This window comes from Schistocerca serialis, chromosome 11, assembly GCF_023864345.2.
Source record: "Schistocerca serialis cubense isolate TAMUIC-IGC-003099 chromosome 11, iqSchSeri2.2, whole genome shotgun sequence".
In the NCBI taxonomy this organism is placed as follows: Eukaryota; Metazoa; Arthropoda; class Insecta; order Orthoptera; family Acrididae; genus Schistocerca; species Schistocerca serialis.
In genome coordinates, this window is record NC_064648.1 from 196,797,161 (window position 1) to 196,810,629 (window position 13,469).

General features: G+C 36.6%; 2 protein-coding genes across 3 annotated transcripts in view; both read left to right on the forward strand.

Annotated features, from left to right (window-relative positions):
* Window positions 1-10,237, forward strand: part of LOC126426754 (putative sodium-dependent multivitamin transporter) — a 45,597-nt gene extending 35,360 nt beyond the window's left edge. The window contains exons 4-5 of one of the 2 annotated variants that reach the window (XM_050088742.1): window positions 3,063-3,230; window positions 9,563-10,237. In XM_050088742.1, the coding sequence (XP_049944699.1) occupies window positions 3,063-3,191 (129 nt within the window). In that variant the 3' untranslated portion in view covers window positions 3,192-3,230; window positions 9,563-10,237. The remainder of the gene's footprint in view (window positions 1-3,062; window positions 3,231-9,562) is intronic. The other variant, XM_050088741.1, reaches the window with a different exon arrangement.
* The window catches only part of LOC126426749 (putative sodium-dependent multivitamin transporter), a 374,153-nt gene that overhangs the window by 80,565 nt on the left and 280,119 nt on the right, over window positions 1-13,469 (forward strand). The window lies entirely within an intron of this gene.

Sequence of the window (13,469 nt, forward strand, 5' to 3'; positions counted from 1 at the left end):
TGACCTGTCATGCATAAAACAGTCATCATTCTGTAATGGTAATGTTCTCCATTAGCGCTAATAATTTATTGTACAGAAAACTCAGATATGTGGCACCTGTTTAACTGTTTGGTAAAGTCTATGACCCTAAGAGCCTTTCACTGACAATTCCCACCCGTACATTCATTCTGAAGTGATCCTGATGCCTTATCACTGTGATTGCTCAAGTATTGCATTGGTCCATACATGCATAGTGTAATAATTTACTATGGCATCTCTTGTGAATTCTGCCTCATCTGTAAATAAAATACAGTCTGTGAACTGTGGATTTTCAACAGCTCATATTATAACAGGTATTGATTTTTGGACATATCAAAATAAGTACTTTCCTTCTATTATTCACCAATACTAACTCGTGTAGGAATATATGGCACTACGTTTAAACACCCTGTATATAATGGGTAGGGTGTTTGTTTTGGCATAGAACAACTGAATAGCTCCAAAAAGTGTGAATTGTATGAAAAAAATGTTCCAGATAAAAAGTTAATGTTTTCAAAGGGGACATATATATGTGCTACCCACTAACTTCCATTCCCACAATGCAGTGGTCAATTTTTTATTTTCAAATGGAAATCTTGATTTCATCGCAGATTTGGAGTCTATGCCAAAAAATACCTAGGGTTTACCTGAAACTTTCTTTTCATTTGTGGTAGGTGGGGCAGTATTGAACAGATTTCAGATTCTCTGGCTTTTGCAATTAAGAACTGACTCATTTCATTCTACATTGCATTTGTGATAAAAGTGTAAACTTTCCTCTTCTGAACAGTTGTGCTTGTGTTCAAAACTTGATTGCACAGTAAAATTTTTTCGTTTAGACCTTTGAAAATGTGGAAAAGAAGCTACTTTTACTATAACATGGTGTTCTGTTCCCTACAGCACCAGGATGATGGATTTTAGTGAGACCCCTCAAATCTCAATGTTTTCTTCCACACAATCCTAGTACACGCTTAAAATTTTGCTCATAAAACTAGAACCAGCTACATGTGCTGTTTTTTGTGCATCCAGCTAGTTGTTAATCAAAATAACTTAATTGCTTAATGTATATATGTTTTCTCTACTTTTCTGTCTTTTATGTTACTGTTGAAATTCAACAACTGCATAGTTTATTAAAATTAAAATTTAAAAGAGTCTTGATTTTAACTACTTTTAAGATCACTGACTATGTTTTCAAAAATCTTATACATAATTTATTGTTCTGTAAAGACAGATTTATATGCATCTGTAAATAGCTGCTGCTACAGAGCAGAGGTCAGTTCGTGCACAACCATGTACAGTCACTGGGTTTGTCAGCCAGTATAAAGTCACTTCTGCAAATTCTCAGTTGCACAATTACTTGAATTAGACAAAATATTATTGCTACTTATTAATTTTTTTAAACTCCTTCTGAAAAGCCATTGGCACTGAAATGTGAATTTGTCTCCATTATCCTTTTCTCTCTTTTTTTTTATAAAGTGGTTTCACTGTTGAGTTCTTTAATCATTCAGGAAACTAAACATTCCTAAAAGAAGAATTACAAATTTGGCCATGTACTGGACCAAAATAGGCAGCACATTGCTTTAGTATTCCGCTAGATAATCCATCATGTACCTGAGAGTTCTTAGTCTTCACTTATTTACTCAGTGACTGAATCTCCACCTTTCCAGTATCATAGAGGTGTATTTCAGATAGCAGTCTTTGAAAGCCATTTCCTAAGAGAATTAGATAATTCCCTGGAGAAACTAAGTTTTTATTTAACTTACCCACTATATTCAGAAAGTTACTGTTAACTACTCTACATTGTACTTATTGTTGAAAGTTACTTAAAGTTCACTTATAACTTCCAGCATCTGACTTACGTAGTAGTAGTAGTAGTAGTAGAAGAAGAAGAAGAAGAAGAAGAAGATTTCAGAGTAACCAAACTAACAGGACTGTAAACTTAAAGAAAGGCAAAACTACGCTGTACACAAACAGGCTTCAGTGATAGGCCTGGGTGTAGCTTTTCTGGCCTGCTGTGAAGGTATTGTGATGTGGTTGTGCTGCAAATGTCTGCATATCATAGACATTTGCAACCCAACATTTATTTTATGCACTGTGTGTCTTGTTTGGAAACAAATTTGTTCAATTTGCTCACAATTCTTGCTGCCAACGTCAATAATGTCCATTTTAGTCCTTGCCCTCAAGCTGGATTTTCAAACAGCTCAGTACTTTCTCAGGTTGCTTTTCTGGCAGTGTTAGCTGTATGTTAACAGTGGTGCAGAGTAGTATGGATCGAGTTGGCCAATACATCTAGTGTGAAGGTTCACTGAATGCAGTGGAAGGAACAATACAGTGATGCTATAATGAAATATTCTCACATGGATGGCAAACCATATCATAATATCTTCATACCAGATCAGAAAAGCTACAACCAGTGGACAGTGTAGTTCTGTGTCTCTGTAAGTTCAATGTCCTGTTTATTAGATTGCTTTGAAATCATTATATTCTCATAAAGTCAGTTGCAGGGAGTTATAAGTGACGTCCAAATAGCTTACCATGACAGTACAATATACAATATTTAACAATTAGGTCCCGAATATAGCAGCTGAATCAAATAAAAGCTTAGTGCACAGCCCAATCCAGATATGAAAAAAATTTGTGTAAAGTGTCAAACTAGATGCAGTTATTCTGTAACAAGCCACTGGATAGCATGGATTTCTCATACCAAAACGCTCAGAAATATTGCTCAACAACCTCTATATCACATTTTATTTAGGTCAAAACAGTAGTGGGCCAAATACTGAACCTTGTGGATCTCCATACTTAGTGTTTTTCTCACTGTGAATTTGGTTTTATTCCTGTATTACAATTTGTTAATGTGGTCTGTTTTCTGTCCTTGAGACAAGACTCTATTCACAATGCAACATTTTATAGTTTCTCTTGTAGAATTAAATGATCTGTGCATCTGAAGGCCTTGGAAAAGTTCCATAAAATATTGACAGTTTAAAGTTTTTCATATTTGGCTCTAGTACAGTCAGTGGGTACAGCCAGTATATATCTGTGTGCAGTGCTCCAACTCGCTGCAGCTGACACGTGTGGCCGGTGACCTGTCCAATGGTGTGGGACCAGCTGCAGACACCAAGACCCAAGAGGAGCTGCTCAATGGCATAGATGGCCACCACGTCGCCCCAGTGTGATGTCGACAGAGTACAGTGGGGACTGCTGTGAGCTGAAAGGTGAATCCACATGGCATGTGACCATGAATTTTTGTTCCCTGTACTTGAGGGATCATCATAATTTGACCTAAGATAAACAACAGACCTGGTACTGTCACTTATGGGACCCACATTTGATGTTGTACAATTGTCAAGTTTGTTTCGTTCTTGTGTCTAAGTGCACCAGTGTGACCCTCTACTTTCTATTCTGAAGGTTAGATGCCATTTGTAGAAGGCATGATGTCACAGACTGTAGCAAGGTCACAGAGTATACTGAATGGATAATTTTTCTTGTTTACCTGTGTCAGAACTTAATTTGTGAGGTCGTGCTCAGCTATATGTGCATTAGTCCTTTCATCACCACCACCTGGTGCCATATTATATAAATATTTTTGTGGATTTGTGGATGTCAGAGCAACATATTTTCTAAAGCAAGCAGCAGATTTCCAACTTTAATAGACAGTTATTCAGTGAAGAATCACAATACTACAAGCATGTAAAAGTCCATGAAAGCAAAATATCAGAGCTATAGGATCTCATGGAAGACCTCATGGAAGAATTACAAAATGTGTGAAAAGATATATATATATATATATATATATATATATATATATATATATATATATATATATATATATATATATATATATATATAAATGGTATGCAAATAAATGAATACTTGCTTTCCAAATGGTAATGAATCACACCACTTAATACCTCAATGTAATGAACATTTGTTGCCTGCTTTCATAGAAGGAGTAATAACTCCATACACCAAAATTCCAGAGTTTATTTCTTGAGTCATTACTCTTTCCATTCACTGCATTTTCAAAAATGGCATTCCTGTGATGCAACTTCCTTGGGGGTGACAATCTCCCATCCCCTTGCATCAGTAATTACATACAGATATCATGCATTGGACAAACCAATAATATCACTTTTTATCCACTGAAATAAGGCCTTTCCAGCATTTCCATAGTTTTGATATAGTCACGCTATAGGAATGTCATTTTTAAAATGGATTATTTCTCTGTGTGTAACAATCTCCCTTACCTCACAAATAAGACTTTGTATTTCAGACATAATACAGACAGAATTGTATGAGGTAATGGAGCAGGATGAAATGTAAATATGTGGTACAGTGGGCTGTGTCTTCTGCTGTGCACTTCATAATGAACTTCAGAATTAACTGAAATGTGTAATAAGTGTAATCAGTAGAGATGAAATCAGTGAAGATAGGAGGGAGGTCTCGAAAGTTCTCTGCCTCATACTGAAAAACGTGCATTTATGTTTACAGAATGTTTTTCAACATAATCTTCTTTAACATTAACATATTTCATCCAGTGAAATTTCATCTTTGTAGTGTACCATTGGAAGGGTTCTCTTCCACAGCTGGAGTTGTTTCTGTGTTAGGTGAAAAATGCTGATGAACAAGAGCAACTTTGAATTTTAAGAAGAAATGCAAGTCTGAGTGAAACATGCCAGGGGAATAGGCTGAAGTTTCATCCAACACTTCACAGTGCATATCTAAAAGTAAATTATGTCATGGTTGTCTATTTACTGCCATTAGGGAAACTCTATGATATACAGTCACCGCAAAGAAACTTCTAAACAAACAAAGATTACTGCATAATAGGTGCAAAACAAATAGTAGGGCTATAGATAGATACTGAATGAAATGCATTTGGCTGTCAAGATATCAACTAGTGATGCCTTCAGTGACTACCATAGCAGAATATTGTGAAAATGACATTTCACAAAAACCAAAGAGATTCTGTTCCTGTGTAAAGGCTGTTAATGCACAAAGTTAGCGTCCAGCCCTAGTGAATGAGACAGGAACTGAAATTGAGGGTAGCAGAGCAAAAGCTGAAATGCTTAACTACATTTTCAAATTTCCTTTGCAAAGTAAAACCCAGGAGAATTGCTCCAATTCAGTCCTTGTACCACTGAAAAGATGAATGAAAGAAGTATTGGTGCCAGTGGTGTTAAGAAATGGCTGAGATTGTTAAAGCTGATCAAAGCTCCAGGCCCGATGGTATCCCTGTCAGATTCTATACTGAATTTGGCTGAGTCAGCCCATCTTCTAAGTATAATCTATTGTAGATCCCTCAAACAAAAAACTGTGTCCAATTCATGGAAAAAGTTATAGGTCACACCTATCTACAAGAAAGGTAGTAGAAGTGATCCACAAAAATGTCATCTAATATCCTTCACATCAATTTGTTGTAGAATCTTAGAACATATTCTGAGCTCAAACAAAATGATGTACATTGAATAGAATGACCTCCTCAATGCCAGACAGCATGGTTTTCAAACCAAACTTTCACTTTTCTCACATGACATATTGAAAGCTTTGGATCAAGGAAACCAGGTGGAAGTGATATTTCTTGATTTTTGAAAAGCATTTGACTTAGTACTGCAGCTTTGCTTATTGTCAAAAGTATGATCATATGAGGTATCAAGTGAAATTTGTGACTGGATTGAGGACTTTTTGGTAAGAAGGACACAGCATGCTATCTCGGATGTGGAGTTGTTGTCAGAGGCAGAAGTAATTTTGACTGTGCCCCAAGGAAGTGTGTTGGACCCTCGCTGTTCTTGTTGTATGTTAATGACCTTGCAGACAATATTAATAGTAAAATCAGGATTTTTGCAGATGATGCAGTTATCTATAATGAAGTACTATCTGAAACAAAGTGGGATAAATATTCAGTTAGATCTTAATAAGATTTCAGTGTGATGCAGAGATTGGCAATTTTCTCTACATGTTCAAAAATGTAAAATTTTGCACTCGACAAAATGAAAAAACTCATTATCCTATTACTATAATATCAATGAGCCACAGTTCAGATTGGCCAGCTCATACAAATACCTGGTTGTAACGATTTTTAGGGATATGTAATGGAATGTTCATACAGGCTCATTTGTGGGTAAAACAGCTGTTAGACTTTGATTCATTGGTAAAATACTGTTGAAATGCATTCAGTCTACACAGGAGATAGCTTACAAATCACTTGTGTGGCTGGTTCAAGAATACTGCTCATGTGTGGGACCCATACCAGACAGGATTAACAGGAGATATTGAACATACATTCTGACAGCTATTGAACTATATGAAATAAAATCATTGGAACTTCTGAATGGCTTGCATTAGGATGTTCAAATTACATGGTTGGCTGCAGAGCATGATGGGAATTAGTATGTGGATACACACAGGTCTTTCACCATTTGCACATGAAAATGTCACAGTACAGCATGCCTGAGTGTATAGCACTTGTAAAGGCCTACCATACGAGCAATAACACCCCAGCTGTGGTCCGAAGGAAATTTGCAACCGAGTTCAAGCTGAAGACAACTAGTCCAAGTGTGCTAACAATCAAGAATTTGATTCGCAAATTTGAGAGAATGGGTAGTGTCGTGAAGACAGTGCCGGCAATATCGGTCATCGAAAAAGGCTGAAAACATCGAGGATACGTGTGTTGTGTTTCAAACCGGCCACAGGAAATTGATCAGATGAGCTGCACAACAGGTGGGAACCAACCGGAGAGAATTGTTGTTGAAACATGCGTCTCTTCCCATACAAAATTCAAACCCGTCAGCCATTAAGCCCCAAGGGTATGGAACAGTGGTTGTGTTTCACCAGCACTATTATCCACAGAACTGACAAACAGGACTTCAATCTGAATATTGTTCGGTTTAACGGAAAAGCGCATTTTCATTTAGATGAGTCCGTCAATAAGCAAAATTGGTGCATTTGGGAGGACTGAGAATCTGCATTTCATTATCGAGAAGTCTCTTCACCTTCAGTGGGTGTCTGTTTGGTGTGCAATGCCCAGTCGTGGAATAATCGGTGCCGTATCTCTTGCTGGCACAGTAACTACCTAACAGTATGTGAATGTTTTGTAAAACGATTTTGTCCCCATTATCTAAAATGATCCCTATTTTGTCAGGAGGTGGTTCATGCAAGACAGAGCTTAACCTCATGGAAGCAGGAGAGTGTTTGATGCCCTGGAGGAGCACTTTGGGGACCCCATTCTGGCTCTGGAGTACCCATAGGCCACTGGCATGGGCCTCATTCCTCTCATTCAGGTTCTCTGGACCTGAAAACATGTGACTGCTTTTTGTGGGGCTATATTAAAGACAAGGTGTACACAATAACCCCAAAACCATTGCCGAGCTGGAAAATGCCATTTCGGAGGTCATCAACAGCATCAAAGTTCAGACAATTCAGCAAATCATGTACAATTTTGCTATTTATCTGCGTCACATCATCGCCAATGTTGGCAGACATATCAAACGTGTCATAACCTAAACCCAAATATCTGTAGTGACATTTACATGTTGAGTAAAGTGTATGCATGCCATAATTTGTAATTAATTTAACTTTTTTTCATATAGTTCAATAGTTGTCACCTTGTATACAGAGCAGGGCAGCTTGAATAATCACAAGTTTGTTTAATCCGTGGAAGATTGTCAGAGAGATACTGAAGGACCTGAACTGGAAGACTCTCAAAGATCTGTGTAAAGTATCCCCAGAATGTCTACTGACAGAGTTTCGAGAACCAGCTTTAAATGATTACTCTAGGGATATATTACAATCCCAAATGTATAACTCACATAGGGACTGTGAGGATAAGATTAGAATAATTACTGCGTGCACAGAGGCATTCAATCAATCTTCCTGGACTCCATACATCAATGGAACAGGAAGAAAGTTTAATAACTGGTACAATGTTATGTATCCTCTGCCGTCCACCTCACAGTGGATTGAAGAATATGGATGTAGATGTAGATATGAGTTTCAGTTATACATGACTGAACATAATGAAAATAGTATAAAATATGCAACATGCTTTCTCATGGTAAAAGAGATTGAGATTAGGTTTGTATCAGCCTTATTTCTGCAGCAAAGCTCTACCATTTCTCCCTCCCTCCCCTGCAGATTCTCCCCTCCAACAATTCATTGCTGCCTCAGGATTAAGGCCTCACAATCAAACTGCTCTTTCTGTCACGTTGTGCCATAAATTTTCTTTTTTTCCATAGTTTGGTTTTTCCATAATTTGGTTTTCCAGTCTATCCATCTAATCTTCAGAATTCTCCTATAGCACCATGTCTCTTCCCTGAAGTCGATATCATTGACATTAAACTTCTATACAGGGTGGAACTTAAGGGAGATACTTTCAGAACAGACTGACGTAACACTTAAATTTGTATTTGATGTTAATAAATTTCTCTTTTTTGGGAAAACTTATCATCCTATTTACATTTGACATCGTGTCTGCTTTGGTTATTTTGCTGCCCAAATAGCAAAACTCATCTGTAGCTTTCAGTGTCTCATTTCCTAATAAAATATTCCTGACCCCTCCTTTTTTAATTAGGCTACATTGCACTAGCCTTGCTTTACTTTTGTTGGTGTTCACCTTGTAGCCTCTTCTGAAGGCATTATCCACTCCATTCGTCTGATTCTCCTAGTCCTTTGCTGTCTCTGAGACAATTATGATGTTATCAATAAACTTCAATTTTTTGTCTGCTCCCTAAATTTTAATTCCCTGTCCAAAATTGTCGGGTTTCGTTTTCTGTTGCTCAATGTACAAACTGAGTGACTTGGGAGATAGGCTACAACCTGGTCTCATTCCTTTTGTGTCCTTCAGTTCTTGTAACTGCAGTCTGGTTTGCTGCAACCCTGACTCATTCCTCTCACACCTTTTAATTCCTATAACTATACTCTGGTTTCTTTACTGACTGTAAGCTTTTGCATCCTGAATTTTATTCCTGCTGTCTTAGCAACTTCAAAGAGAATATTCTCCTCCAATTTGGCTTGTATGATTCTTTCCATTCTTCTATAAATAATTTGCCAGTAGTTTGCAGTCATGAATTATTAAACTTATGGTTCAGTATTATCACACCTGTCATTTGCCTTCAAACCTGTCACTTGCCTTTTTTGAAATAGCAGTTATAAAATTTTTCTTTATGTTTGTGGGTATTTCACCTGTATCATATGTCTTGAACACCAGGCAGCATAGTTTTGTCATGGCTGACTCTTCCAAGGAGCTCAGTATTTCTGGGGGAATTTCATCTATTTCCAAGTACCTTGTTTTCACTTACATCTTTGAATGCTCTGTCAGACTCTTCTCACAATGTCATATCTCCCATATCATGTTCATCTACTGCCTCTGTATATTTCTTCCACATTTCAGCCTTCCTTTCTTTGCTAAATATGAGTTTGCCCTCTGAGCTTTTCCAAAGGTTTCTTTAATTTCCCTTTACACAGCTTGTATGTTTCCCACAACCATGTAAACTGAATGTTTGAAATCCAGTATGTGTGACTGTTTGTTTTCCCTGTTACTGTGTTGCAGGTGCTGATCTGTGGGTTCCCAACCTGAGACATTCCAGCCTTCTCTACAGAGGCTGCAACAACTTTGTCCATTTATTTTCTAGTTTTGTAAAAAAGGAAAAAATTGTAAACACTCAGTATTCCTCAGTTTGTAATAGCTGTGCTTTTTATTCTCAGTTCTCTTCTGTTCAGCTGAATTGCTGCAAATAATGAAGCACTGCAAAATCAGTTTTATAGGTGCATGAAGCTTCGACAGAAGCAGCCAAAGAGAGTGGGAGAGATTATATGAGGCAGAAAAATGTTGCTAAAGTTAACTGGTGATGCAATGCTGTGCAGTGTAGAAACTTTCACAAATGTAACATTTCAGTGGACTTATTAAATATGGGCAATTGCTTACCTGGTAAACTGTGAGCAAAAGTATGACAATAATTATTACAATATTGGAAAAAGTTCTGACCAGGAAATCAATAATCGTGTGATGAAGAACAATACTACAGAAGGGAGGAGGCATTGGATGGTGTAAAAATGGCTGAATAATATTGTTGAATGGCATAGAAAAGATGCCTCCAAAATAAAACTAGTTGCCTATAAAAGGTCACAGATACAAACCAATCAAAAAATTTGCACATGTACGTTTTCCATCATATTTGCTGCACTGTAATTATTTTTCTAGAGCACGTTGCACTTTAGAAGAATCTGTCTTGTCTTGTGTTTATGGGTTCCTTGCCAAAGTAAATTTTTTTAAGGTTAAAACCATTTTGCCATTTCAGCTTTAAAATTTTTTAAAATATAAATGTTTATTTATTTCATCATTCAGTCACCCACTGTCAGCTGATTTTTGGCACCTGTATTAAATTGAGTAATTCGAAATCGAGCTGCATCTGTACTTCACTCTTTTGAATAATGCATCAGTTTAAATAGAACTCAATACAACACACTGCATTGCTATCTGCACCACTTCCATCACGGCTGAACTTATACAAACACATATTGCATCAATGGCAAAGAAATCAACAAATATGGTATTTCTAATGTGGGTTCAACTTGTACAGTGTAAAAAGAATTTAGTGGTAAACATGTTTTTCATCCATTCATTCACCCATTTTGTTCTGGGTCCACATTAGGGGTATGGAGTGAGTTAAAGTATTCATTAAAAGGTGTGCGTAGAGACATGAAATGTGTCGAACATTGGCTGTTGTGTTATCCCTGCTTTTTTCAAGTCATCTTTACTGTCATGATAAGTTCCATTGTCTGTATTCTAGCTTTACTGCTGGTTTTGTAGAGCTCCACAACTTACCTGGTTAATCTGGTTGACTCTATTCTTTTAATATCCCATAGAAGTTTAGTGCATATTTTTACATGTGAAGAAATATTGATCTAATTTAGAATCTCCTTGTTTGCTCCTTCATCCATCCTTTTATTAACAAAATAATTTGTGATTACTTTCTTCTCTTCTATATTTCCTCAGCGCCTCTTTGCCCATTTTAAATACTTTGTCAGTGGGCTACATCCATAGTGTTTTCAAAACTAGTTCCTAGAACAATTTATCCAAATATTTGACTCGAGAAACACTTTAATTGTTTTGTATTTAGTTTCTAGAATTTTGTTTGGCAGAATGTAGTTGGACATTAGCAACATTATTATTTTTTAAAGGAAATTACTGATCTTCTTATCATACTACTAGCTGCTGTTTTTATCTAATAGTTTTGAGTAAATTTGCACAGAACAGTGTCAGCTGTCTACAGAACATTAAAGTTAAAGCGCAGTTTAACATATACGGTCATGATATTCATTGCTGTGGGAACTGTTACTGTCTGCAAGCTGGAACAACACTAGTGCACATTGCAGCAAGAAATCCTGCAGGATTATTGCTTTTGGCATTTTATTGTAATGTCTGTGTGGTTTCACCTTCAGCTGCATCTGTGGAGGCATATGTAGTACATTAAATAATGCAGGTATTGCGTTCCAAATAGCTTTCCTACATTACATATTCTCTGATTTGATTGGAACTGTAATGAAAAGAGTTAACATAATTGAGTAGATACTCAACATGGGTGTCTTTCTGCAAAAAGTCAGTTCTTCTGCTGTTTACTAGTACTTTTTGTTCTTAACCCTTTTAGTGTCAAATACGATCTGATCGTGATCCAGATTTTCGGCGAAAAATGCCAGTAACGATCTGATCATGATGCCTTTCTCATTCGCTAGGAAATACTAACAACTTTGCTTTCAAGTGCGGAAAAAATGAATGAGAAAGGCATCACGATCAGATCGTTACTGGCATTTTTCGCCGAAAATCTGGATCACGATCAGATCGTATTTGGCACTAAAAGGGTTAAGACTTTAACTCAAAACATCTCTCAAGTATGTAACGAGAAACATGTCTCCTAAAGCTTGTAATATTGTTATCACATATCCCCACATTAGCTGACAAAAATTAAGTGAATAGTCAACTGTTTCATATTACGAGTAGATGCAATACTATTGAGAACTTACAGTATTCAAAATGAATACAAAACATATGTGCAGTCATTTAGTAAGAATCTTGAAATGATTTAATATTGTGACATCAGTCACGATGTACATGAGTATAAATGAAAGATTGCAGAAAATGCAAACAAAAGCAATTCAGAGAACTTTTTCACACTCGATGCACATCTTCCTATTGCATTCCATGAATGTTGGCTGAGCACGATTGATGCACTTATGAGACCACCAGTTCCTTTTTTTATGCTGGGTACTTTGTACACATCTTCTTCTTTTCCATTCTATCATTTGGTATGCCTCTAAGGTGTCATCAAATAAATTCTCCTGTGTTTGAGATTTAATAGGCATTTGCACCAAAATTCGATTTTTGCTTTTAGTAGAACCATTCCTCTTTCCAAAATATTATCCTGAGCTGTTTTTCTTGCTGTAACAGACTGAATGTTTCTACTTGAAATTATCTTTGCCATAAAATTACTGTGTTTGCTGTGAGTAATTAGCTGTGGTACAATTCAAACAGGCTCTGCTTCCAGTAAAGCAATATCTTTATTATACCACTCCTGTTTTGTGGTGACCATCAGCTACTACAAAGTCAGAATCGATACTAGAATCATCAAAAATGTTATCGTTTTTCCCATTTTCTGCTTCCTCTTCTTTGGTTCAACTGCAGACCCCTTTGTTTTCTTATAAAGTTGCTGCATGCTGAAGCTAAAAATAGCATAAATTCACACATATAATAAAATACTATAAAGTAAGAATATCCAAAATATCAACTGAAAGCAAAATATGTACTGACTAGAAACATGCAGTGTGTTGGACCTACCTAATTATTATACATAATGTGAAACGTGGTCACAAAGGCACTCAATTTTGCACTAACTTCGAAATGATATGTCTTATTGCTAGGCTGACAAAGTCAAGCTCATTGTTGAATGTTGCCACATGTTTTAGAATGAATGTTTAAAATGAATGATGGGTCTGAGAGACCATTGGTTTGGGTTAAGGGTTAAAAAAAAACATGTTTCAGCAAATATCTGTAGGTTATAAGGGAAACATAAACAAACTATTCTGTAACGGACTGTTTTATACCTCCCAAGGCCCTTAGGAAACTAAAGAAAGACAAATGTGGTCTCGCCCACCCTTCCTTCTTTTTCTTTCTTAGTTAGTGCTTATTTTTATGGCAGTACATGAAGTTCCCTATTGTAAAAACTGTTAGAAATCAACATAAATGGTACTGTTTGCACTAGTCTGATACCATATTTGTAAACGTAGCTTTCTGTTGGCTTGGAACACTGCTGTTGCAATATATAACAAAAATGAGTCGGAATGTCATGACTGTATGTGTTAGACCATAGTTAAACCCGACTAATTATCAGTGTTAGGGCATTTAAAACTCCATTGTTCTGATAACCTGTAAGTGTGATGGTACCACTGCACCTTAGTTTTGA